At 38.9% G+C, this 27,457-nt stretch overlaps 2 protein-coding genes across 3 annotated transcripts; both read right to left on the bottom strand.

Annotated features, from left to right (window-relative positions):
• Positions 1-1,183: 1,183 nt before the first annotated feature.
• LOC146467063 (transcription factor Jun-like) lies at positions 1,184-2,356 on the bottom strand. Its single transcript, XM_085126402.1, has one exon. It carries the CDS (start codon positions 2,265-2,267, stop codon positions 1,251-1,253), a length of 1,017 nt encoding a protein of 338 aa, XP_084982528.1. The 5' UTR covers positions 2,268-2,356; the 3' UTR covers positions 1,184-1,250.
• A 678-nt stretch (positions 2,357-3,034) lies between these two features.
• On the bottom strand, positions 3,035-24,747 carry LOC146467062 (trafficking protein particle complex subunit 9-like). Of its 2 annotated transcripts, none has more exons than XM_085126390.1 (22): positions 24,104-24,747; positions 22,688-23,060; positions 21,666-21,734; positions 21,067-21,138; positions 20,722-20,850; positions 19,345-19,414; positions 17,338-17,431; positions 16,559-16,741; positions 16,116-16,255; positions 15,329-15,417; positions 15,092-15,218; positions 13,674-13,893; positions 12,876-12,961; positions 11,982-12,285; positions 11,139-11,239; positions 10,140-10,194; positions 9,951-10,008; positions 9,567-9,650; positions 8,623-8,716; positions 7,659-7,763; positions 6,267-6,394; positions 3,035-5,268 (listed from the first exon to the last, which is right to left on the bottom strand). In XM_085126390.1, the coding sequence occupies exons 1-22, from the start codon at positions 24,679-24,681 to the stop codon at positions 5,029-5,031; spliced, it is 3,399 nt and encodes a 1,132-aa protein (XP_084982516.1). In that variant the 5' UTR covers positions 24,682-24,747; the 3' UTR covers positions 3,035-5,028. The 2 variants fall into 2 exon arrangements, with proteins under 2 accessions (XP_084982516.1, XP_084982517.1); XM_085126391.1 differs by having other exon boundaries at positions 6,267-6,391.
• Between the last annotated feature and the right edge of the window lie 2,710 nt (positions 24,748-27,457).

Below are 27,457 nucleotides of genomic sequence, written 5' to 3'. Positions count from 1 at the left end.
ACCATTCACTGTTTGGAATAGGTAGTTCAAGAATGTGTTTAGCCTGCATAACGTAAAGGCGCTTATTTAGCCGAGCGCGAAGAGAAACGAAAAGTTCCGCACTCGGCTAAATTAACGCCTGTTATGTAGACAAGAACATGAAGAATGACTTGTGTTTGCCTATGATTTTGATTCTTGAATCCAAAACTACACTACCGCCATATTGGACCACTTTGTGAGTACCATTTGGTGTGATAAGGAGAGTCCGCTGTAGCAGGTGTAACACGTCAGTAGCGATTTCTGTTATTAATCCTTCGCCAGGCTTCAATTTCTGCCCGTCATCGCAAGGCAGAAATCGAATGGAAGACGGAAAGTGCATCATAACAGAAAAAAATGCTAGCTATCATATCTAATTCGCACATTAGACATTTTTAAAAGGGATCTTGCTTTTCAAATTCAATCAGAGATTACTTTCAAGGATTCCAAATGACTGCGGTAAATTCCTTTTTTTATATAATTTTGGCTTATATACAATAAAATCTATTTACACTATAATAAGGTTATTTTACTAGTTATTTGAAGAATGTGAGATTGTTAAAAGCGTTTGGTGTGAAGTGCGAGGAGTCATAAAGTGCAAGTTAACGCCAAGATGCGTGTAATCTTCAACGGGATTTTGAACTTTAACTCACCTTGGACCGTGAAGAGCACCTGCTACACATCAAACAGCAGTAGCACCCTTAAAATCTCGAATCGGAGGCAAAAAACGCCAAATCCGGACGACAACTTACTGCAGAATGTGTTATTTTTTTCAGCGAAAATACACGGAAGAAAATATAACGCGATCCTGAGATCGAAAAATTCAAAGTGTTTTTGTTTCTTTTGCTGTTTTCATGTTTGTCAATTCATCCTCTTCAAAACACAGTCGTACCACCAGAAGCGGGCAGTAAAAACAGGTATTGGCAAACACGACATTGCAACTGAATATCGGACAAATTCCTGGCATTTTGATCGCTGAAAATACCGTCTCGAATAGTGGAATTTTGATAAAGAAAAGCAATTTGAAGACAAATGATATGTACACCTTTCACTGCCAAAAGATCCAAAAAATGAATTCATTAGAAAGCACTTCTTTCCAGATTTCATGCGCATGATCACACCTTGGGATTCATGCGATAAACAAATTTAAAAATTGCGAACAACTTTGCATGAAATTTGGACTGCATCTAGGAGCAAAAAGACTAAAGATGTAACAATGCAATACCAAACGAATTCTAGAAAGCGGCGGAGGTGATAGGCGGTAACTGGCATCCATACGCTACATGCTCTAGTACTCTTTGCTTCAGTTCGCTGACTTGCTGTCGCAGTGCATTAGCCACGGCGTTAAGTTCAATATTTTTATCTTTTAATTGCTGTACCCTTACTTCAAGCTGTGCCTCCCTCTCTAGCTTCTTTTTCCTACATTTTGACGCAGCCACTCTGTTTTTCTGTTTCTTTCTCTCCCGTTTTACAATCTCTTGAAGTTCTAAATCGATCGGAGGTAAAGGAAGCACGTTTCCTTGGGGTTTTAACGTCTCTTCGTAATCAAAATTCTCTGATTCTCCCATGTTGTTGCTGTAAGCTGGGTTAAGCTCGTGATTTTCATACGCTGTTACTGCGGTATTATAAGCCGGATTTCTCATCTCGTAAGAGCCCTCAGTGATCGCTGCCTGACTGTGAAAGCTATTCTGAACGTTGTCCTGTTCGGCCCAACCACTGTTGGTACCAGAAGTAGCGGGTAACCCATTCTGCTTCTGAAAATGATCAACTGGTTGTTGTCGGTCATGAATTTGCTGTAGAGCCTGGGCGAAGCCCTGCACATAAGCTTCGTGCTGTTGTTTTACTGTATGAGTCCCTTCACGAGAACCCTTCGCTGGAGTCGGCGATTTCGGATTCTGAACACTGGCCAGAATTTTTTCAAACTCCGGCGAAATAAGGTTAAATAAAGTGAACTCCGGTGAATTGAGCGTTCCTGGGTTCCCCTTTGGCGTCAAACCGGTATTACTCGCAATGAACTTCTCCAGTTCAGGAGAAACCATCTTGAACAATGATAGCTCCGGCGAGTTTTCAGTGTAAATTCCCAGTTTTCCCTTTTCTCTAAGATCCTGTACCATCGAGGGAAGCTGCGCTCCTTCAAGATTCAACCTCAGAGCGTTCTTGTCATATCGCGATAGATTGTTCACGGGTATCGACGCCTGTTCGTAAAACAGCACATCCATGTTCTCACAGTTTCCTAAAACGTGCTCACCCATTCTGGGAATTCTTTAGTCGTGTCTTTATGTCTTAAATAATCCGCAATTAACGTAACTCTTCCCCTACAGAAGCCGCTATGATCGACCATCATCTAATTTTTCTGGAATTAAGTCACCCTTCCAACCAAAACATTACGTCACCTGGCAAGCCGCTCATTGGCTCACAAATTTTTCGCGCCAAGCAACGGTTACCGCGGGATCGTTTCGCGCCACTTTTCTTCAATTTTGTCGCGAAGCGCCAAAACACAATGCAAAAGCTATCGCATTTTGCAAATTGGATTCATTTGATACAAAGTGTAAGGTTTTAACTCCACTTTTAAGCTGCAATACGTGGTCTTGTGATTAGTACACCGGCGGGCCGTAACGCAATGTTAACTATACAGAGCGTTTCTAAGTTACCCACCTGTCAGGCACCTGTCGCAAAGTCAATAACCATACGAAATATTCCAGGGACTGATACGATATAGGTAACAGCCCGGTCGATAAGAATCATGTTTTCTTAGGTGTCACACTGTATCGAAGGTCAAACAAGCGACAAGCAAACAATGGGAAACCAGTTGTTTGAGCTACAGTAACTTTGGAGTTATGTAGCAAACTGGAGGGAGTGTTGTCATGTTTTACGTCTTGAAAATAAGTAAAAGGGAAAAATAATATCTAACGTAAGTCTTTTTACATTTCGATATTACCATCAGCAAAGCAACAGTTTTCCTCTTGTTACCGAGTGATTTTTCTCAGAAAAAAGAACAAAAAAAAAAAAAACATTTCACTCAAGCGTAAATTCACTTTATTAGTTATTTCCCCTAAAAACAATATATTTTTTCAAATTATTTAACGACAGAAGTCATTGTCAGTTAATTCTTGAAATCGATTTTTTCACATGTTTATTATATTTTTTGTTTTTCCACTCGAGAATTCTCAATTATAAACAATTCCTGAAAAACTTTATGGCAAAATTTATATTTTATTGCCTAATTTTAACAACGTCCAATGGCTTTTCTCTGAAAGAATGTTAACGTTGTTAACGTTCCGGCTTAACCATCGAGTTCCCGAACAAGCAGTCCTTTTTTTTTAATTCTCATTTCTTAGATTAATAACTGCCTGCAGCAGGTAAACTAATTAGCATGCCAATTCCCTTCAAGGTCAACATAAACAAACTTCTCTGTAACTCCTTGTCTTATTTGAGTGCAAGTCATCAGTTGTCGTACTACCGCGAAAACAAACTGCACCACAGCGTTGCTCTGTTAACCCTTTAACCCCTAACACCAAAGAACAAATTCTCCTATCTTGTCCCCATACTTTGTTTATAAAAGTACTAGGGAGAAGTTATTAAAATATCAAGAAAAGTCACCTTGGGTTATCATATCCTAAATTCTCATCACCTCCGGGATTGACATTACACGGCAAAATTTGATGCTGATCATTGTTTTAAGATTAAAGGGTCAAGTCTCGTTTACAATTGTGGTAACACTGAATACAAAGTTAGAGCCACTTTGTATGTATGTCTACAAATAAGTATAATAAACGCCACTACAGAAAACTACTGAATGGCTTTCGGCTGCATGTAAAACTTTAGGATTTCATTCGTAGCCATAACCTAGAAATACAAGGACTGAGCAATTAAAGTTTGGCTAATGCAAAAGATTAAAGCACGTTACACGAATAAATAGGATAGGTGTTACTGATTGTTGCTCTTATCAAGTATTGCCATGGAAACCAACGATATGAGTGACAACTCAACAGAACCATGAGGGCTTCGGTATTCTCTACAGTGGTTCTACTTTTCGATTCTATGGATAAAATTCTCTAAACAGCAATTTCCTACGGTGCTTTTACTTTTGAGTCTGTGGGTGAAATCCTAAAGTGTGACCATTCAAATAAAAGCTACTGAGCAGTACTTTCCTGTGGTGCTGTTTATTATGATATACAGGGTGGTTCTAACTTTAGAGTCTGAATGAAATCCTAAAGTGCGACCATTCAAATGAAAGCTACTGAGCAGTACTTTCCTGTGGTGCTGTTTATTATGATGTACAGGGTGGTTCGAGTTTTTGAGTCTGAGGGTGACATGCTGAGTGCGACCATTACAGTGACACGCTTTAACGATACTTCCCGGTGTTGCTGTGTACTTTAGATTATTTTTAAAATATCTGGGATCTTTGTCCATATTGCAACTTGACCACTCCTGACAGCGATAGGGATTGACTTGTTTAGTTTTCCTGGCGTCAATCAATTTGTTTGACCTTTCGTTTCAGGTACGTCTGTCGTCTGATGTACTAGTCATCGATTTTCAGCACGGCTTGTCACATGACCAACAATAATTGGGCCTTATTTTTTAAATTTTCTCAGACAGTTGGCAGTTTGATTTTTTTTGGAATACCTTTGGTTCCTGATTTCTTTACAATATCTCTGTTTAAAGGCTGGTTTTTATTCGGATACATTCTTCATCCGAACTTAAACACTTTAGGTGCATCTCCGAAACAGGTCAGGTCAGTGCATCTTCGAGTCTTCTAAGAAGTTTTCTTAGCATTTTTGGAGAATTTAAGGCAGTTCCACCGTTAGTGCCAATTGCATATCTTCCCGCGCTTGGCACAAGTCGCCTGTTTCCCGCGCAAGGCACCAGCCGCCTGTTTTCCCGCGCTTGGCAGTCGTTGCATGCTGTTTCTGCTAGTTCTAATTATTTTATTGCGATCGACCTGATCGGCCGGAGAAGATTACTTTGCTCTAATCAACACCAAACAACACCAGCATCCTTCTCAAAAGCGGGTCAATAGACGACGTTAATTTTGATAGGCGGTGAAAACGTCCACGATTTCTTCACTACGTTACAATGGCCGTCGTTTAGATTTGTGTCTGAATTACGAGTCCTTTCCCTCAACGTAAAAACAGTGTCTTTAGATTCGATTTGTCCAGCGGCCATCTCGCTACAAGAAATTGAAACCATGTACTCCCCAGCGTAGAGAAAGACCAGTGAACATGTGTGGCTGAATGATGCTCCAGGCAACAACTGAACAGAAGGAAACAAAAGCAAACATTGTTCAGTTGCATAGGTTGATATCAAACCTATAAAACCTAACCTATTGGCCCTACAAAATAGATTTATACCCCAGTAGGGGTTAAGAGTCCAGGGGCCCGTTTCTCGAACGTCCCGGTAACTTACCGGGCCCGGTAAGTGTTTTTGGTGATAAAAGTTTTTTAACAGAAGTCAATTTTTGTTAGCTTTGAACACTAAATTTTTAAATCTTATAACTGTATGAAAACATTGGCCGAGTGCCATGCCTGTAATCACTGTGTAATCGGCGAAAAAAACATTTGAAAATATACTTATCGGGCCCGGTAAGTTACCGGGACTTTCGAGAAACGGGCCCCAGGGCCCCGTTGCTCGAAAGTCCCAGTAACTTACCGGGCCCGATAAGTATATTTTTAAATATTTCTTCGCCGATTACACAGTGATTAGAGACAAGATACTTGGCCAATGTTTTCATAGCATTATAAGGTTTTAAAATTTAGTATTCAAAGCGAACAAAAACGGACTTCTAAGAAACATTTATCACCAAAGACACGTATCGGGCCCGATAGGTTACCGGGACGTTCGAGAAACGGGCCCAAGAGCATTGTTTGGCCAGGACTTGGATGGTAAAAAAGTTGCTAAACACGTAAAACCAAGATATAACGTACTATGTGAAAATATGGTTCGTCGGCTAGGACTCGAACCTCGGTCTCCTGCATTCAAGGCAGATGTGACAACCGCTACACCACGGGCGAGCCTACAGTAGAAGAGGGCGTAATAGCACAGCCACTTCTTATTACATCACTAATATCACGGGGTCGCTTGCTAAACACGGAGAGTCTGATTTCACTTCGGATCGACTGACAGCAATATCAATATTGGAATTACTATTCCTTGTTGTCTGTTCAAAAATGGTCCTGTTCTGCAGTCTAAGTAATCAGTGAGATTACTGCAAAGATTTTGGAAAAAAAAATCCACAAGGAAACCAACTTCACCTGGGAATTTCTGAGCTTTAATGTCCCGACCCAGGTTACTTTTCCATCCAGCTCGGTCACTGGGCAGCCAGAGGCCTGGTCCTGATAAGGATCAATGCTTAGCAACAAGGGACCACGTGCTTCATCTGCTGATAAAACAAAACCATTATGTATACCCGGTAAAAAATACATAGCACTGGCTGGGAGATCCAATTTAAGGACGGTGCCTACTAATACCGAAGTATTTTTGTGCGGTTTGTGACTATACGGGAAAAGCAGATCTTAGCAAGGCCTATTGGAATCCAAAAAGAAAATTGGAGGTAACCACGCATTTTGCAGAGATAATTAAGCAACAATATCTCTAAAAAGTGCAAAAATATAAAGTAATGTATGGGTTTTTTTTTAAAAATTGAAGCTTAATTTTCTCTGAAAAATGCATGGTTACCTCCAATTTTCTTTTAAGATACCAACGACATTAGGTAAGTTCTGCTTTCTCCGTATAGTTTTAAACCGCGCAAAAATATCCCTGTATTAGTAGGCACCACCCATAGGAAACCCGAGTATCTCGCGATGCGCAGAACGTATGCGCAGTAACAATAGTAGGCACCGTCCTTAAACATAAATACAAATCATCTTTGGTGATCAGTTCTTTATCCTCGTAACTTGACTGTTTGATGAACCAGTGACATTGTAAGGAGAAATTACATGCTGGTCTCTAGAGTTAACACAGTCACAGGATGAATGCAAATTGCAGTTTATTCTTTTACGCGAATTTGCCTTACACAGATACTTAGGATGATGTTAGCCGCGACCGATGTGGTTGCAGCGTGGTCGAGTGGTTTGGGCGTCGAGATTCAAATTCCGCTCTGACCGCTTCCCGGTAGCCCCAAGTTCAACTCCTCGGCCACGCTTGTAAATAACCCTGCCAGTTGGGATTCTTAACCACGTTAAGAATGAAATGTTTGTTTCTGTCTGGTTTGTTTCACTATCCCTGAAAAACCCCTCTAGGGGAATATCACCATCTTTAGGTTAGGTTTACGACAAATGGCAAATAGCCACGTAACCATTTACCGTTCGCTGTTTTTAGTTTCTCAGTAAAACTGAGTAGTTTTGCGTTACCACTAAAGGCCAGAATTCTCTTGAAAATTAGTTTGTAACATTCTCATCTCTGAACTTGTTTCCACAAGAGAACATAAACGCGAATCTCACGTTTGCCTCAAAAGCGATTCTAAATCTATCTATTATTGACTTGAAAATAATCCTTAAGTCTCCTCGTCCAAAACATTCGCTTATAAAAACAATTCCATATAAAGATACCCTATTGAAAACCATACCCTCTCGGGTAACATGTCCCAGGTTAGGGCTAAATAAGGGAGTACGTGCCGGTATAACAACGTTTAGGTTACCACTCACCGCTTTTATTAGAAACCGTGATAACGAGGTCCACAATCGTGCACAGGGATATTGTGACTTCTTTTGAAGAAGTGTTGCAGTACACTTGTCCGTTGATATTGACATCTTAGCATAAGAATTAGAAGAAAAACTCATGTCAGTGAAAACAACAAATAAAGAAAAAGAGGAGACTGTCCTTCAAAAGTCACGTCCTTATACGGTAAGCCAACGCTACAACCTTTCGGCTGTAAGAATAGATTCAAATGCGCTTGACCTTCAGCGAAGGGAAGCCGGAAATTTAATAGGACAAGATGAAGATTTATATGGACCAGATGAAATGGGCTTACACTTGTGGGAACACTTATCGAATGCACATGCGTATTAGGCAACAGCTATACATGTATAAAGTGAAAGCAGCGCGTTAGATATGCAGCAATGACTGTTGCGTGTGGGGATGATCTAGTAACTGCGCATGTGTTTGAAATAGGTAACATCTGGATACTGCGCATGCGTAGTAGTAAACATAAAAAAAAAGCTTGAGCGTGAGGAACGAAATGCACTTGTGGTATCAGTTAGACAATGCGCCTACGTATTACATTACGTTACTAATAGTGACTGGAAACTGACATGTACTTCTACTCAATCAAAACAAACAAAGGAACACAAAACAAAAAAAGAAAAGAAAAGAAAAAGGAAATGGTACTCCTTGCTCAAAGAACAATTGCAGGTCTTCATTCTTCCTAAAGGAATATTAAACAGCAGGCGACACGCTGCATGTGATCGCTCGCTGTTTCTTGTTTAATTAGCGTCAATATATGCTTTAGAAGACTCGTCTCCTCGGTCCAAGTTTCTAACAAAACTGGTCGTTCGTAATATATCGCATTCTTTTACGTTTACTAGTTTTAACGCAGACACTATTTTTCAAAATGAGCAGTAAAAACGAGACAAGATAAAAATAACAGTAAAACAAACAGAAGATATTCACCAAACGTGATCGGATCAGACTTCAAAGCTTCCATCATGATGGCGTCCAACTTTAGATTGTCGACATTACCGCTACCTGCTGCTCGACAGGCCGGCTAAAATGACGCTAAGGATCAGCAACACTACGGCTACAATAAGGCTTTTTGGCAGCCGGTAGAGTATGTATAGTCTAAGAGTGCTTTCCATTAGCCGGAATTGGCCGGTCTGGCGGGCCTGTCTGTAATGCGTCATTTGAAGGGATGGTGCTGCAAAATCTTGCAAAATAATTACTCTGCAAGTGGTACGCGCTATTTTGAAGAAATTCAAAAGACATTCCGTTTACAAATTGACCGGTCTGGCCGGCCCGTTCTCATTAAAGGAAAGCGCCCTTGGTGTGGAAATTCAAAGTTCGAAATTATAATTGACCTTGTCAGACCGATGTAACTGTGTAAATTATAAGCCGTAAAGTATGTTCATGAAGATGATTTGAAGGTTCAACAGGGCTGCCATTATGGCCGGTTACCCGTAAAACCCGTTACGCCTGAATACCCTGGTGGCACATTGATGTATACACCGGTGATCTTAACTATTGTGGGTTCATTTTACTAGCAAAGCAACAAGACTGTTACGAGCGTGCAGCTCAATGCAACGTAACCTGGCTTATAGACAACTAAACCAATTTCTTTTCATCATAGAATCCTCTGCCTTTGTATCGTGGTCTTTGTATTTTAGCTAGTAACCATAAAATTAGAACACAAAAAAGCATCTCAATCATTTCCTTATTTAATTTCCCTGTTGTTTTCCCGTTGTTTTAGATGATGCGGCCCTTACTTACGTAGAGAAACGCAAGACGTTGAGCTTCTCTTCGCACAGAGAGGTTGCGTTTGAAGACTTACTGATATATAGTTGATTACTCGCTAAACAGTGTCACGCAATCATTTTTAACATCAGTTCAATAAAGGATACCAGACTCCATTGAAGCTTCACCAAGTCACACACAAACTTCTTGAATTCTATCCGTCTATGCAGCGTAGAGTTCATACTGTGATTCTAGAACAAGAAAAACAAAATCACCACCCCAGAAACGCAGTAGATTTGATTCCCTTGTGTTCAGGTACACACCAGGGAACAAAAAATATCCAGAGCAATGCTTTTCCTTCTCTCCCGCCATTAAAAGGAATTATTTTATTGCTCAGGCTAGTGGTCGATAAAACGCGTGCTCCGATTGGCTAAGACCGAGATCTGAGGCAAGGCCTCAGGTTGAGATTTTCCCGTAACAACCTCACTCTCGATTATTAAGTAGTTAATAAAAAAAGGAGACTCAAAACCGATAATTGAATAAACATTTACCTGCTTTTTGTGGTCCTCCAGAAGTGACAACGCATATTTTGGTAACTTTATAGTTAACCTAACAGAACGAGTGAAAAAGATTATTTTATCTTTGCTGCATTGCATAAGAAAGCTATAGCAGCATAATGTTATTTCCGGCAAGGGAACAGGACTGAAGTAGTAGTACTTGTCTTATTCTATACCATTTACCTATTTTTGTCATTTCCTTGGATATTTATGACCTCCTCTGTAAAAACTTCATCCTCTGTAGAGATAGATAATTAACAATTATTCCACGAGCGCGCGTTGGATATGAGATGATAGATAGCCAACGAGGCGCGTAGCGCCGAGTTGGCTATAATCATCTCATATCCAACAAGCGCAAGTGGAATAATTGTTTTATTAAAAACAATGAAGAAATATTGCTAGATCTTACTGAATTTCGCTGTGCAAGAATAACTAGCAGACAATTTAACGATCGTTATTTCTTGGCCATGGTATAATGGCTCATATACCATAGCTGCTAAGCCAATCAAATCCCTCGAATTGCATTATACAATGATTCAGTTTTTAATAACACGTAATTATTATGCAACAACTAGGGCCAAAACAATTGGTGACTGGAGCTTCCAGAAGTAGGCTGCATTTAAAAACCTTCAACAGTTGTTTTAACAATCTGCTCCTGAACAATTGCCAAAAATATCGTACAACATCTGTTCAACGAAGCCCGTTTATAACACGAGCCTCAACAACACATTGGAGACCTTTACATTGTAGCACAAGTACGAATACCAATGCCAGATTTGGCTTCAAGATTTTAGCGAAGTACTATGAGACATATCCCAGGAAACGTGATTTTACTTTTTGCGAGTGACGAACTTGACGCAGTTGTTCTGAATCATGGTAGCTGCGCCCTTTCGTTATTACAAAAAGACGACATCACCTTCGTTTCGAGGACTTATTTTTGCCACTACGACGTTCTCACGAAAACTCGTCGTAAAATGACGACGGCTATCTCGTTTTCCCGCCAAAATGACACTGGTTCACTCGCGCGCGCACTCTTTTTCTATTGGAAAAACTTGCACTTACTTGACTCATACTAGAATCTAAAGGTCTCGTTTGTATGTAACATAAGTCAAATATTAATTTCTTAACGCAACTGATGATCAAATCTTTGTCATGGCTCATTTTCGTGGATTTTATTCTTACCACAAGGTTGATCATTGCCATTCTGCACAGAAAACGACAGCTCCATATCATTAGAAGTCTTGTTTACAGCATCAAACATCAGTAAACAGTGACATCTATCACTAAATGGGAGAAAAGCAAGAGAGTATCAGTTACACGAGAAAAACATCTTGGTCAGCGATAAGAAAACGGAGAGGAAAGTAATTGCCCGTTCCGAAGGTCATAAAGGGACTGGACCCTAGTTTATACATTGTTCAAATTGTGTCATATGAAGAAATTAACCCCATCGCCAGAAAGATCACATAAAAATTAGTAAGTTTACCAAGTTTGGTTGTTTCATTGCGTAGTAACCAGGTAGTGACCTGCCACAGGTCGCCCAAATTGCACGCAAATGTCTATAATTCTGAGATAGCCTGTGAACAGGCTCCCAAGTGGGGTATAGGGCGAATACAAAAATCGAGCTCGGAGAGGGAGCATACCGCGCTCCGCTCGCCCGGCTTGCCGATTTTTCTTTTCGCCTTATCACTTGGGAGCCTGTTCACAGGCTAATTCTGAGATGGCGTCCCCAAATCCATACAAAGGCTCTAATTTTTCCGATCTTTGCAAACCTTCTACATGGTTGCAATCTAACAACAGAACCTCAAACTTGGTTAACTAATTTTAATGCGATATTTCTCGTGCTGGACTCCAATTTCTGGTTAAATGAAAATTTAAACACTCGTCCCCAGTCTTCTTTTGAACTCCGGAACGGGCATTTGCGTCAAAATGTCAAAAAAAAAAAAAAAAAACCAAAACAAAACGACAACAACAACAACAACAAAAACAACAAACAAAAAACAAAAAAACAGACAACACAGCATATACCTAGCAAGTTCAATTATCTCGTAATTCTCACACAGCAAGCTGGGAACCACTGTCACATCAATTGCCATTGTGGCCTTACGACACATGCTACTTCCGGAACCTCCTGTTGAATACCGGAAATGAATAGATCCTGTCAATCCCCATGGTGCCTCAGGGTCGTAGCTAAGATTCTCGCTGCTCTCAACGCCTTGTCGGAAGCGATGAGCCCCCGTTATCGTGACTGTAATTTCAGTGGAGCCTCCTGGCAGGACGGGAAGTTTGGACGCTATTTCGCTTTCATCAAAACTGAAGAGCTCGTTGGCCCCTAAGAAGAACATGGAAAAAATACTCGATAAAACAAGCCATTTTCTTTGTGTAAAGGTTTATCATTTGCTCGCATTCTTGTCAAGAACCGAAGCTTTCGCTTGATGTATTTTTTGGGATGTAACGATCGTCTGTTCTAGTGTTTAAGTGGAAAAAAAATTCAAAGAAGTTCAGAAACCTCCTTTTCACGGATGACGGCATGCACTATAGATTGTAACTTGCCCATCTCTCGTTATTTTTATTTCACAAACGATCAGAGAACGAAAGTTAAGTCCAACACCATGCAACATTACACAGGTAATCAAGTGTAATGGTGTGGAAAATCAAAGTGGCAATGTATTATATACCGCACATATCACATTGACATGGTCTCATGGCGGTTTATCGTCCTTGTACGAGAAGACTGGAAAGTCTAATCATTTGCAGATGTCAGAGCAAAGGCAGCACTTTCTCCTCAGTTATTTATAGAGTGTTGGTCCCGCGGGCCGGGGTTTGAACCCACGACCTCCCGCACGGTAGTCCGGTGCTCTCCCAACTGAGCTAACCGGTCGAAATAGGTTCACTACTGTTTAATAATACAGGATTACTCACCCTCCCCATCCTTGCTACTGATGCCGATATTCAATGAGTCCACTGGCAGCTTGCTGGTGTTTTCCAACTTAATTGTTCCTTTAATGCTGATTTGCGAGAGAGCAGAAAGTTGTAAATCACTGGTTAAAATTGTAAAACTAGCTGTGACTATGCCAGGCAGAACTGCTCTTACAAAATGGTTTAAAACTGCAAACATACAGGTCAAACTGTCTACTTATTCATATTTGTTTGAACATTGAGTAGGTTACAAGTTCAAAAATAAAATCCACCAATTTCAAGGCCTGATGTCTACAACTCCACAAAAAATACTTAAAAATGGCCACAACAAAATGTTTCATTCTGAACAATATTTTTCGAGGCAGTCCTGCTTCATAAGGACACATACATTAGTAAGCTTGCCGTTTTGGCTGCGGGCCAGCTCTGTTAGTGGAAAGAATTCTCGTACTGCCAACACCTGCCAAGCACTGCTCTTAAATACCTTTAAATGCTCAGACTATAAGGGGTTAGTTTCGAAAATAAACTGTGGTTCTACACGGGCATCTGGGGTGGGAGAGGGGGCAGGGGGACAAATATTTTGGTTTCATCAACCGACTTGATAAGTTAATTTGGCCAGAGTAAAGAGATTCAAGAGCTGACGTAGTCGAGCGTTAGCCCTTCATCCGAGCGAATCTTGAACCACTTAACCGCGCGCGCCCAAATCACCTTATCGACTGAGTTGGGAAAACCAAAAATTCGTTCTAAATCAGACTATGTCAGGCCACTGCAGTACTAGAAGATCACAATCTCAAGCCTGCTCACCTTTGACCAGCGTAAAGCGTGACAGCAGTGAGCACGGGCGCAGCCTGAGGGGTGTCAGGATCAGGAGGTTGAGAGCGGACTTTGGGCAGTGAGGTGGACACCTGCAGGACAGGCAAAGAAGGAGCCACATCCACAATCACAGGAAAGTCCTCTTTATTTTCCAAGTTCTCTGCGGTCAGCTTACAAGTGCTTTCTACCCCAAACACAGTCACTGTGTAGCCTGAAAAACAAAACAAGATTATTTATGATGTACATGTAACTAAGACCTTGAAGTAAACATTGAAAGTTTACCTATTAAGTCCCATTAGTCACATGCACATTCTCCTTGCCGCTGTGTTTATATTCCCTATGGTGGTGGTTGTGAGAATCTATATCTAAACACATGCCAAACATTTTCATCTTTTGCAATTATTTTCTTTAGTCTCACCTCATAACCTAGAATAGTTTTGTTCATGAGAAGAAGCAGTATGCAGTGGCCACTATAATAGGGGGTCGGAAAGGTTAAACCGTGAAAACATTGTTTTCATAAAATTCCAAAATCTTTGGCGAATGTGTACGATCCCGCAGTACCTCAAACGTTCAAAAGTGTCTGCATAAAATGTCATCAAAGCAGACCGTTACCTGTATTATTAGTTAAAATGTGTTGTTAATTAGTTAATTAGTTATTATTAATTGTTAATTGTTAATTAATTATTATGATGTGATTTTATTTATACAAGGAGCCTCGTTATTGGAACATATCGTTCTGTGAGTTCTCTCCTGTCAGAGGTTTTTCATTTTGTTTTTTTTCTCCTCTGGCGAAGTTTATAAATAAATAAATAAAAAATAAAAGAATCTTACATTAAAAAAAAAAAAAAACAAAAAACAAAAAAAAAAAACGTTTGAAGTGTGAGTCCATCAAAGTAATATAACAACGCAGAAATTCAGCAGAGATAATTCTTATTCATAACTTTTGTGCATAATAATAGCAGGTAGAACGCAACATCTTGTAAAATTCATGTATAACGGAAGATGGACAAGCACGGCAAGTGTCTTATTTACTGTTTGGTTTTATCACCAGAGTTGATACAATAATTTGGCCATCGTTAAGAGATTAAGCACTCAAATCTCTTTACGGGGGCCAAATTACCTTAGTAACACTATTCATAAAACAAATCGATGCAGCAGCACAGTACCTGATCATTCAATCTTTTATTTTGTGAGGAAACCTAATTTCATATAAGCATAATTTAATGGTTTTGTTTAGGTTTCCTCCCAATTTTTTGGCCTTCAACTCGAAAACCTGTATTCTGTATTGTATTTTGTAATGCGTGTAGTATGGTAAATAAAAACGTATAATATTACATTAATATATTAATATAAGTTGTGTATGCCATAAAAAAACAAATTAAAACATGTGAGGAAATTGCTTTGCTAACCAGTTATCCTCAGTTGTCCTGCAACTTTCGGAATTCCAAGAAGAATCACTGTGTGGGGCCCAGCTTTTGGTGGAAGGGACAGGCATGTTGGGTAGGGTTCAAAATCCACACCCTCTACACACAGAATCTGCAAAATTAATAAAATGATACGAGTAAATAAATTAAGATTGACACTAAGATTGATATTAAGATTGGCATAGACATGTTGGGAAGTAAATAAAGACAGATATGTCTTACCATATTGAAAACTTTAAGTTCAAAAGGCATAGGATTGTAGACATCAAGAGAAACTTGTCCAATGTCACCACAGGCCCACGTCATTGTATCTGTAAGTAAAAGTAACACCAATGATCTTAAGCCTGTACAAAACTGGCCCACAGTGGTAGAGCCTAATCAAGCTTGTATGTTACATGTGCATGTACATCCCATGATTGGGTGTTTTCACGCTTAAGATGGATCACCGGTCTAGACAGATAACTGGTCTGACCAATTAATAATTATTATCTCTCCTAGTGTGAAAATGGAACTTCACATGTAGAAGACAGAGTACCCGTCTCAGACGGATAATTCATCCTCAAAATCCGACTTAAGAGACAGATGATCAGAGAGATTATCTGTCTAAAATTGTATACCCGTACAGTTTTCACATTAATACCGATAATCCATCTTTAGTGTGAAAATTGCTGTTAACAGAAAAAACAGCCTCAGAATACATATAGGCTTGATTACCAGCCACTGTTCAGGACCCGAGGGAGCGGGAGAAATCAAGCCTAAATACAAACTGTATCAATAATATTATCATTGGTCTACAAAGATAGTCACAGGTATTGAACACTACATGTAAACCAGTTTTCCTGGGCAATATTATACATGTCCAACCAGCATTGTAATTCCATTGGGCATTTTGGGCCAGGTTTTGTTCGACATTGATCAATAATATTGGGAATTGTTTGTTTTTGTAACAAGAAGTGTTTCAGGATGGTAATCAGAGCATTTTTTATGATTCTGCTTCATTTTGTCTTACGTCTAACTTTCTTGGCGTCTTTTGCATTCCGTCTGAGTGATGAGAATATAAATGGTCCTGAAGATCCAGCATCTGAGGAGACAAGAGAATTCTTCCCAATAGGCTTCATATGAGGAGCCAGGGGTTGAACTTTGAAAGATCTGTGAAACAAGGCAATTCAATGGTGATAACAAATTACGATACTGACAGGGTTCCCACACATACTTTTTCCAAACCATTATTTTCTTTTCCCAGACTTTAGGTAATATCAGTAAAATTACACTAATTTAACTAGCTGACAAAGATTTTACTTTATAGCAGTAATACTGAACACTTTCTATTTCTTTCCAGATTTTATCTTGTTCCAAATTTAACGACTCAGCTTGCATTGGCCCTCCATTCCTCAAGTAGAAATTTCAGCCTCCAATAAGTGACTGTTAGAGTTTAAGGTGAAGAGATTTTACCTGATTACAGGCATTCTAGTCAGGGGCAGGGTCGGCATATCCAGCATCTCTGTTCTGTTACTTTCTTTCTCTTTGGGTGAACCTGTGCATTGTTTTGTGAACTTCTCTAATAATAAAGACAGTTCCATCTTCTCATCATCACTCATATGGTCATGCATTGTTTGCAGTAAAAACGTCGAATGTCTGAAGAAAGGAATGCAAAGATAATTAACTTGACATTAATTTTTTTTATTTCAAAGGCTCAATGGAGAAAGGGTGAAAGTGACGATTTGGCCTTGGAATCCAAGCTTTTCCAGATTCCCTCTAGTACAGTGCACAGAATGGTTTTTACATAAGAACGTTATTCTGTATTTTTTTGTGATATTTTGTTGTTGCAGTTATAAGATGCGAACTATGTACAATGTACACCCTGAATGTTGGTTAATAACAACAGAGTTGATAACTAAAGGTAAATCAGCCACCGTAAAGATCGAGATTCGAGTGCTGATGTTTTGAGCATTAAGTGAAGGGTTAATGTTCAAAACGTCAGCATTCAAATCTCTTTACTGTGGCTAATTTACCTTTATTTATTATATTGTCACGTGACATTGATAATAACCTGACCTAACACGAAACAAAACACAACATTAACATGCTTTATTCAAGATGCAAACATCACAATCTTATGATGTACAAAGATATAAATATACACATAAAATAACATAGAAAATAAAAGGAAAGGAAAGAAGAAAGAGGCATCTTGAAAGGATGTTTAGCATTTAGCATGCTACATGTATTACCTGACTGACAAAGAAGGATCTCCTAAGTGGCTGGAAGTGTATATAAGCTCATTAAGAAGTCTTGTTTGAAGTGCTGGCCAACCATTTGGATGATCTAAAAGAGTACAACATACAATTAAGATTGGTGCCTTGTTTTGCTACTCTGCATAATCATATTATGTTCTTTGCATCTGAAGAAGGTCCGGCAAACTCTGATTTCTTTTGGATGGTGACGACTAATTCAAAGGTGTTTTCACGAAATTGATGAGCAAGAGAGAAGATCTTAGTGTTATTGAAATAATTCAAAAGAAAATTGGGCATCCATGCACTTCTTAGAGATAATTAAGCTTTAATTTGGAAAAAAATCTATAAATTTGTTTGTATTTTAAAGGTTTTTCTAACAATAATTTTATTTAATGAACCAGCCAACCACCCAATGCTATGAAAATAAAATAGATAGTCGATTTAAATGTTCTTACAACATAGCCAGTCTTATATTTAAGTCTTATTTATGTTGACAGTTTCAATGACTGTCAGCCATCTTTATCAAAACTTGAAAAGCATGAAAAGTGCACTGTTAGAAGCCTTAAATAGGCTTTTAAAGGTGTTGATTATTGCAATAAATGCGCAAAGTCACTCATTAGACGCCCGCTCCCCCCTGGTTTGGGGGTGGAGATCACTTGTGTCCATATAGGAGAAAGCTGATAGGCTCCCTCGTCCCTGTTCATAGTAGGAGTGTTCGATATAATACATACTGTATGCTTTCTTTAATCCATCGCTTAAACTTGTCGTCGTCCTGCTCAACTATTTCACTTGCTTCCCAATTCATAATATGATTGTTCTGACAGACGTGGTCTGTTATGGCTGATTTATGGTGTTCATTGGATCACAGAACACAGAAAGGAAGCAGAAAAGATCTCTAACAGAAATTTCACAAGGACCACCCGCAGAGCTTCTACCAATGAACACCGTAAATCAGCCATAACAGACCATGTCTGTCAGAACAATCATATTATGCATTGGGAAGCAAGTGAAATAGTTGAGCAGGACAGCGACAAATTTAAGCGATGGATTAAAGAAAGCATATGTATTACATGTAGATTGAATACTCCTACTATGAACAGGGACGAGGTAGCCTATCAGCTTTCTCCTATATGGACACAAGTGATCTCCACCCCCAAACCAGGGGGGAGCGGGCGTCTAATGAGTGACTTTGCGCATTTATCGCAATAATCAACACCTTCAAAAGCCTGTTTAAGGCTTTTAACACTTTTCATGCTTTTCAAGGTTTGATAAAGATGGCTGACAGTCATCGAAACTGTCAACATAAATAAGACCTTAATATAAGATTCATTTGGCTATGTTGTAGGAACATTTAAATCGACTGTTCAGTTATCTAGCCTGATGAATTTCTGCAAGAAAATAAAATAGATAATAAGCACACATTATAAATTCTCGGAAAAAATTCTGAGCCCCACGCAGGAATTGAACTCACGACCTTCCAATAACTACATGTACACGTAGTTTGGATGCTCTAACCATTGAGCTATGGATGACTCATGTGGTGAGCAGATCGCAGGATTTAAGGTTACGTTGCAGGACTTCCCATTGTCTGTTAAGCGGATCCTGTCCAGCATCAAGTCTGCATGCTGTTTTTAAAAAGTCCTAGGTAATTGACCACAGGTGGCAAAAATTACCACCTACCGGCAAATTAAGATACATGTAGGGATAAAATATATAATAATTAAGTGTACCTTCAATTGACCGTATTTTGGAATAGGAATACGTAGAACAATGTCAAGAAATCCCACATGAGAGGTTTTTGGAGTTACTGAAGTACAAAATCACTCTTAAATTATCATGTGTCAGTGACATTTTGTAGAAATGTCTTCCAGCATTTACTTGAAAAGAGAAATCTAACAGCTATTCCACTTATTCTTATTACAGAATATGGTCAACTGAACACAACCTAATAAAAGCTTTTCTTTTATCTCACATTTGTCATGATGTGAAGTCTTAACAACATACCTTCTGAAACATCTTTTTGATCAAGATGAATCTTGTAACCTTCAAGGGCACTCATCAAAAATTGATAAGACTGTTAAAAGATAAGGAAACAACAATTATACTACGAAAACCACCGATGCGTGGAATGGGACCGAATTTTCGTATCACCACCCCGCCTACTTTCATTAACAAATTCCATAAATTCCTGGGGCCCCGTGACTTTGCCGCCATTGAAGTGTCGCCGCGGCCGCTTGTCTGCAGTGTCGCTGCTTGGCGCCGTTTCTATTGTACTAGTAGAAAAACACATCACTGAAATCATGGAAAGATACGTCTTTAAAATTGTGGGTCCAAGTGGAAAATGGATAAAGATTTTTATGAGTACAGAGGAGGTTGTCTGGGGTGAATTTCTCTGCAGCGGGCCTTGTTAGCTTTTTCCAGGTCCATTTTCCATCGGTCATGTTGTTTCGGAGTACTCGCCGAATAGCTGTATTTGATGTTCCTGCAGCAATGTTACAATGCTCATTCGTATGCTTATACAACTCACCAGCAGTCATTGAAGCTCTATCAGTCTTTAGAAATCTTATAAAGTCAATATCATCCTGCTGAATTTGCTTTACGCTAGCTGCACGCGTTTTTGTGATTCCTGTATCGCCTTTTTCTACCACTTCTTTCCAAATTTTCTGCACAGTATCAAATTTGACCCTGTTTCTCTCAGCAATGGCTGAGAAATTTTCAGGGAAAAAGCCAGTTACAAAGTCACCGCCATCTTCAACAATATCTTCTACTATTTTTTTTCTCAAATCAAGTTGAAGAGGTCTCCCGTTAATATAACATCTACCTCGTTTAGACCGTTTACTGGTAGCTTCCGCCATCACAACAACGGCTCTCGTGTTTGTTTTTACTAATAAAAAAAACCGCGCAAAGTTGCCGCCCACCGCCAGTATCCAGGAATTTGTGGAATTTGTTAACGAAAGTGGACGGGCAGTGATATGAAAATTCGGTCCCATTCCACGCATCGGTGGTTTTCGTAGTATTTCCTTCCAATAAAGTTTGACAGTAGTTTGACTATAACTATTATTAAATAGTTGCTACATGTAGATGCAGTAGAGTCCTATTTCTAATTCTAAGTCTGTTCTTTTTTACTCTCCCATCTACATGTAGAACAAGACACAAGACAATGTGGAGAATAATGCATGTGCCGCGAGTAACCGACTGCATACATGTAACTCACAAAACTGACCCATGGAGCATAAGTTGTCCTTCTCACCAAATAACAAAATTTTTGATTCACCATATGTCCAGGAAAAATTAGCATTACAAAAAAGCACAGCTTGACTTAAAGAATGATGATAATGATTATGACAATGATGAATGATAAATGATGGTGACGGCTCTTACCAAACGCCACACAGGATTTGGTAATTTCTGTGACACACACTGCATTGCAGCAACTCTGGTGAAAAATGCTGCCTTTCTTCTGAATCCCAACTCATCATATAACACTGCTGCAGAGCTATATCGCTGGATCTGGGATAAAAATATCAACACGTAAACAAATACTATGATGTTGGATGTCGGAGTAACTTTGATCAAAATACAGCAAAATCTCTGTGACATGCATAGGAAAGCAAAACCATGAAATGGAATTAAATTTATTTACTAAAATTCAGTTTTCATCCCCAAAACTACTGATGTAACCTCATTAATAAACAAATATTATCAGTACTGCTGTTTATATTGTACCTTTTCTTGTTCTGTTAATGCAATGTTCACAGATAGCGAATTTTGTAGTGCTATGCTTGCTTCAATGCGTCTCTGTCAAAATGAGACAAAATGAAATACACAGTTCAATGAAAAGACAGCCCATGCATATAAATTAAGAAGAAAAATTGTTCAAAGAAAGATCATTGAAGTGAGGCATGAAAAAAGTGACCCATCCCATGTTACATTCTCCCTTTTTGCAAGAAAATGCAGGGTAATTTGGAAGGAGAATCTAGCAGTTTTTCAAAAGTCACTTAGGGCTGTTTTTTAGGCACCTGGTCAATTGGGCTTATATACTGTAAGCAAGAGAGGCAACTGCTACATGTACATGTACACCAAGATGTCTACAGTCTACATGTAAGCTGTACACTGTATATGCAAGGAAAGAGGCATTGTATTGATGATCATTGATGATCCCAAAACAAGACCAATCACTTCCTGTGCTGCTGGTCTTTGCTTTACTCCCAAGTATGACACATTTTAGTGAACACAAAATCAAAGGAATGTAATGATCATTTTTGGCAATGCATTGAGCCCTTATACAAAGAAACAAGAAATAATTATTAATAGTTATTTTCAACCTGATAAATGATCAACAGCCTAGTAAACTTGAGATTGGCTTCAGCTTCTATAACAGCTGCTCCTTTTACCTGCCAAGGTGAAAACAAACAGCAGAAAAATCACAAGTACACGTTGAAAATCTATGTACAATACAATACAATAACAAACAGCACAGGACTCAACTGTCTAGGCTCAAAAGATAAAACAGAATTGCCTTTTGATAAAATGTTCAATATTTTATAACATTAATAATAAAAGGTGTACCACAGAAAGTACATGAAGTAGGCAGCAGCCTTCATTTGATTGGTCAGTGGTACAAGAACAGGTAACTTTTAAAGGAGTTTAGCTGTGATGTGTTGTGGTTTAAATTTATTTTCAGTTTGAAATTACCATTTCACCTGTAAAACAATTTGATTTGTATGTCCTTTGTTTCAGACTACATTCATGGTAATGAATCTGAGACAATGGAAACTAAAACGTTATGGTAAACTAGTTTGAGCACTATAATTTCACCAATAATTAATTATTATTGAACCAATAGCCCTTTTCGCAGTTGTTTTTTCTCATTTGCATTACAATGCTATCCAACATGGATGCGAGGCAATTTCGGGCTAAAACTACAAAATAGCCCGAAATTGCCTCACATACATGCTAGATTTCATTGTAATTTAAATGAGCAGAGTTAACCGTGAAAAGGGCTATTTAACACACAACAGGCAAAGAGCATCATAACCAGTACATCAGGAAAGGACTGTTAAATACTATAACTTTAAACTGAATGATCACAGAGATTTAGAATTTCATCCACAATAACAAAGCTCCATCTACATGTGCTTGCATTGACCACACTTCATACTACATGTACACAGTATGAAGTAGATCTTGAAAATAGAGTTAACAGTCACCCAGGATAAATCATCTTGATGTTCAGGATGCCCAGACAAATTCTTCCAAATAGAGAGTACAAAATGTATGGAGGACAGTGCAGAGAATATCATGCTGATATTGGGATGTACAGTGTAACAAGTCAATCAGTTCTCACCCTGCTGTAAAGCTTCAATGCTTCAGATAACCTTTCAACCATGTCTTCTTCACTGAGTGGCAGAGGGTTCCTGAACTTTGTTTCATCAACTTCACTTCCTAATCCATTACTAGCTAAATTCACAGAGTTCGCTGCACATTCTGTTGGCAGAATCAATGAGTTTAAGCCCTTTTCGGCTTCATTTGTGTTTGATGCTATTGACGCGGCACACTGTCCTTCCAAAGCACCAGCAATCCACAGCAAATCACTTGCAGCTCTCAGATGTTCTGTAGCAATAAGGTATTGACTGAGTGCCTCCTGAGGTAGGCCTGCCAACATACACAAGTCTCCAGTGTACTTTTTAGAGCGACCAATAGTTTTTCTCTTGGTTGCTCTAAATAAGAAAAAAAAAAAGCAAAGTTCAAACTTAACCATAATGATAATGATGATGATGATGGTAATGGTAATAACTCCATTTAAGGGTCAATGGATTTAGCACTCCAGGGCTAATTGGAAATACTAGAGATGTACAGTACAGTCAGTATAATCACTCAATCAGTCAGACAATCAATCAGTCAGTACAATATATAAGCAGTTAAAGTTTTTGGTTTTACCGCAGAAATCCTGTGGTGAAAGAACTCCAGTACCCTAATCTCACGCCCAGAGTACCCGGGTACTGGAATTTTGTCACCGCATCATTTCTGGGGTAAAACAATGCACTAGCAGTTGCGGAAAAGCCAGTAAAAAAAAAATTGCAATCTCACCAGAGTCTCTCATGGTGACCAACTGCTGGACAAAAGCACCAACTAAGGACTCAAGGGTATGAGATTGCCAGCCAGTCTACAGAGTATAGCAGAACTTGACGAGATCTTACACATACAACTGGGTGCAGTAAGAACTTTAAAGATATCTGCGTGCACTGATGCATGCATGTAGGCTGGTATACTTCAGTATGAAACCTCACCTGGAGATTTTTAGTTCCACGGGTAGAATGACATATTGTATTTTTGTTTGCACATAATATAACCCTTTTTTTCCAATTTAGAGTCCTATACTTGTAACATTTTTTTGAATGAAGGATAAACTTTTTACGATTTTTTTTTATTATTTTAGAGTGGAAACTTAACATTCTGAATGATGTTAGTAGGGGCCTGTTTTCAACAAGTTCCTTTGGCATAGAGGCATTCACACAAAATGTGTGCAAACCACACTTGCACTTGATGCACATGCCATACTCTACAGACTGGATTAGCAGTATATTTGAGTCTCATCAGGTGACTATAAACCACTAGCCAAAGAACCTGAGGATTGCAAGTGAGTAGAGTAAGTTATTTTGCCCTGATTTCTTGCAACCCCTCAAGCTTTCTGCACATTTTCAGCAAAAGAAAATTATTATGAAAGATCGAACTTATATGAAAAAATGCAAATAAAATCTACCTGCTGTCATTTTCTCCTCCAAAGGTTTCATGTTCCACAGGGGCTTGAATAAGAACGATCTTATCTACTTTCTCCGATAATTTGCTCAGTCTCTTGGATTCCAAAACGTTGAAGAGAGAAGCCACGAACTCGGCTAAATTATTCTGCAGGTCTCTGGAATGATCTTCACCACCAATTAGCGCAAAATCTTTTCTGATCTTGACATCGTCGTTGGATTTGCAACCGAAGACGAAACATCTAGTGTTTAACAGAATTGCACTGAAAGGATTCTTAATCTCGTTGACAGGTTTTTCCAGCTTTTCCACTTCGCTAATCTCAGAACATTTTCCCACGCAGATGAGCCCCAAAACTCGCCTATGGAAGTGGAAATTTCCCCATTCGATAAACTGAGGAGTGATTCTCTTGGAATATCTCAAATGAAGTGTTCTAGTCGTGTTAGGTACCTGCGCCCGGCGATACCGCGAAATTTCGTCGTAAATTGCTCTGAATGGTTTGTCTCCTATGTATCCTACTGGTTGTACAAATATCAAGACCCCACAATGGTCTAACAGACTTTGACTAAAGTCTACTCTCAGCATGCTAAAGCAAAATACAGCGACTGCATATTTGATACTGTGGGTTTTCAGTTCTTGTCCGCCATTTTTGCTAATGCGCAATAGGTGACACAGACGAGGCAACTTCGCGCATACATTAAAACTGCTCATGCTGACAGAAACTTTGTTAGTTAGTGGGCACAGAAAGTTGTCTGCGGGGGCGATACACCTAAATTTGAATGAAATTTGAAGAGGTTTTAGAAGGGATAGAGGGGAGAAAATGATTTTTGGAACACTAACAGACAGTTGATACCCACACAAGAGCACCCCAGGTTGCTAGTGGACTAACTTGGTATCCGTCTATTAATTATTGACTACAAATTCCAATTTTAAAACTTCACTAAATCTTCAATATTTCTTATTTCGCTTAATTTTACCAATCTTTCTAGAAAAACCACTCCTTCCAAATATACCCAAATATCACCCAAAAATTCACAAAAAACTCCACAACACAGATCCACGATATGATGATAGGGTTTTGGGATTGCTTTAAACGCGAACGAGATATCGCCATAAAAGCCATGTCAAGTGGCGGAATAATGGCGTTCAGGTGTAACCTTAATAATTTATCTAGAGGTACCAAACTTTTCAATTAGGTGGTTACCTATTGGCATGACCTTAACAATAGCCTCAGCAATTTGAATCAATCCCAAAAGACTTTAAAGTTTCAGCAGTCTCGTAACACTGGAAAACCCGAATTCCTTTCGTTTTCGGATGGGCAAAATAATAATAATAATAATAATAATAATAATAATAATAATAATAATAATAATAATAATAATAATAATAATAATAATAATAATAATAATAATAATAATAGTAATAATAATTCTTTATAAAAATATTCTGGTACAAACCATTTTAATTTCAGTAAGCTATAATAATGACCCCTTACACTGACTTCCCGTTGTCGCCTGCAGTAGTGTCCAATCCCTCGCTTTCCAGCACTTATACTTGGCACTCTTTATCAGTTGTTACAATAATAATTCCATCAAACAAATGGTTAATTATTGGCAAACAATTCGTGGTCATTTTCTCGACGTAATGGGTTACCATAGCAACAGTATAACCTGTTAATTAAAAAGACTCTATTTCTTAAGTAGCCAACTTATAGCTCGGTTTCCCCCACTTTTTATTATGAAACTGCAATTAGTATATTCAAATAACACTTCTTGCAAAGCTAAACAGAAATTTTTGGAGGGGGGTTACAACTCCCTTACGATTGTTATTTCAAGAGGAAGTATCATGAGAATTTGATGTCATTTGAAAACCCCAAAACGTTTGTCTGCCATCAAAAACAAAATCATTGTATAGTTTTGTTATAAATTATCACCCTAGTGAAACTGAAAACTCCCGACTAGTACCTCTTGTCGGAGACAGAGTAGGTCAGAATGGATTGAAACTTAAAAAATGTTAGGCGCATTTTTGTTTCCAAAATGCGCTAGAACAGATCAAGAGATGTTCCTTTCAAGAATTGAGTTGATTTCTTTCCTCTCGTTGTTCTAGAATTATTTCGTTGCTAAGTTAGGGTGATTTCACCATTTTTAAGAAGATCTAGAGGTCCAAAACACCACGATACTTCTCCTTTAAGATTGTTTATTAAATTTATTTACGATTGTAGCTTTATCTTGTAGTAGTAGGGGGTCAGATTGCAATCGGGGTCGCAATACCGCCGACCGGTTAGCTCAGTTGGTATATACCTGCCAACTTTTTCTGAGTCAAATGCGTGAGATTTTTGTCTCGATATGACCGGGATTTCCGAAAACGTCCGAACCGCTTCCAAAGATTTCCGAAGACTTCCTAACGTTGCCAAAAATGTCCGAAGATATTCCTACAACCTTTGAGCACTTACGATTCGTAGACATTTGAAAGCTTTTGCGATTGTTATAGAGAGGAAAGAAATAATACATAACAAATCTGAAATGAAATGAAGTTTTTCTGGAACAACTCGTCTGAATTTGTGAGTCAGGCGTCAGAAATTGGCCTTGATGCGTGTGATCGATGCAGGCGTGAGACTCACGCATAACTGATGGGTGAGAGTTGGCAGGTATAGTTGGTAGAGCACCGGACTATTCAGTATTGTGCGTTTAGCTTTGCTAATGGCAAATTAACAATTATTCCGCGAGCGCGCGTTGGATATGAGATGATAGATAGCCAACGAGGCGCGTAGCGCCGAGTTGGCTATAATCAACTCATATCCAACAAGCGCAAGTGGAATAATTGTTTTATTAAAAACAATCAACAAGTATTGCTAGATCTTACTGATTTTGCTGTGCAAGAATAATGCGCCGATCAACTCGAAACTTCAACATCCCCCCCCCCGGGCAAACCCCGGGCATTTGAACTTTTGAAGATTGGATCGTTCAAATTCCCGCCCCCTCGGGCCAAAATGGTGTTCAAATGCCCTACCTTATCGTCGGATTTGTCTGTCAAATGCCCCTCCTAAAGAACAATCGTTGTCGGCTCCTGTCATGAGTTACTACAAAAACCACAACTTCAACATTGAAACTCTTAAAAAATGATTGGAAATTGCATTTATTAAGTCGGACAATGTCAATCAGCAAGTGTAAGCTGCTCTAAACCCGAAACACGGCAAAGGTTGTTTAACGAGAAATACGTAATAACATATTTAAAATGAGTTTAAGCCAAAGCGGCGGTTTTTCATTCGACAGTGTTTTTTTTTCTTTCACTGCTCACTGCTGTTTTATGGCTATTCTAAAAACCTCTGCAGACATAAATGCGGGACAAAGGCGCAGCTTGA

The sequence above is a fragment of the Pavona decussata genome, unplaced genomic scaffold, assembly GCF_977016875.1.
Source record: "Pavona decussata unplaced genomic scaffold, jaPavDecu1.1 SCAFFOLD_139, whole genome shotgun sequence".
In the NCBI taxonomy this organism is placed as follows: domain Eukaryota; kingdom Metazoa; phylum Cnidaria; class Anthozoa; order Scleractinia; family Agariciidae; genus Pavona; species Pavona decussata.
This window is presented reverse-complemented; position numbering and strand designations above follow the sequence as displayed.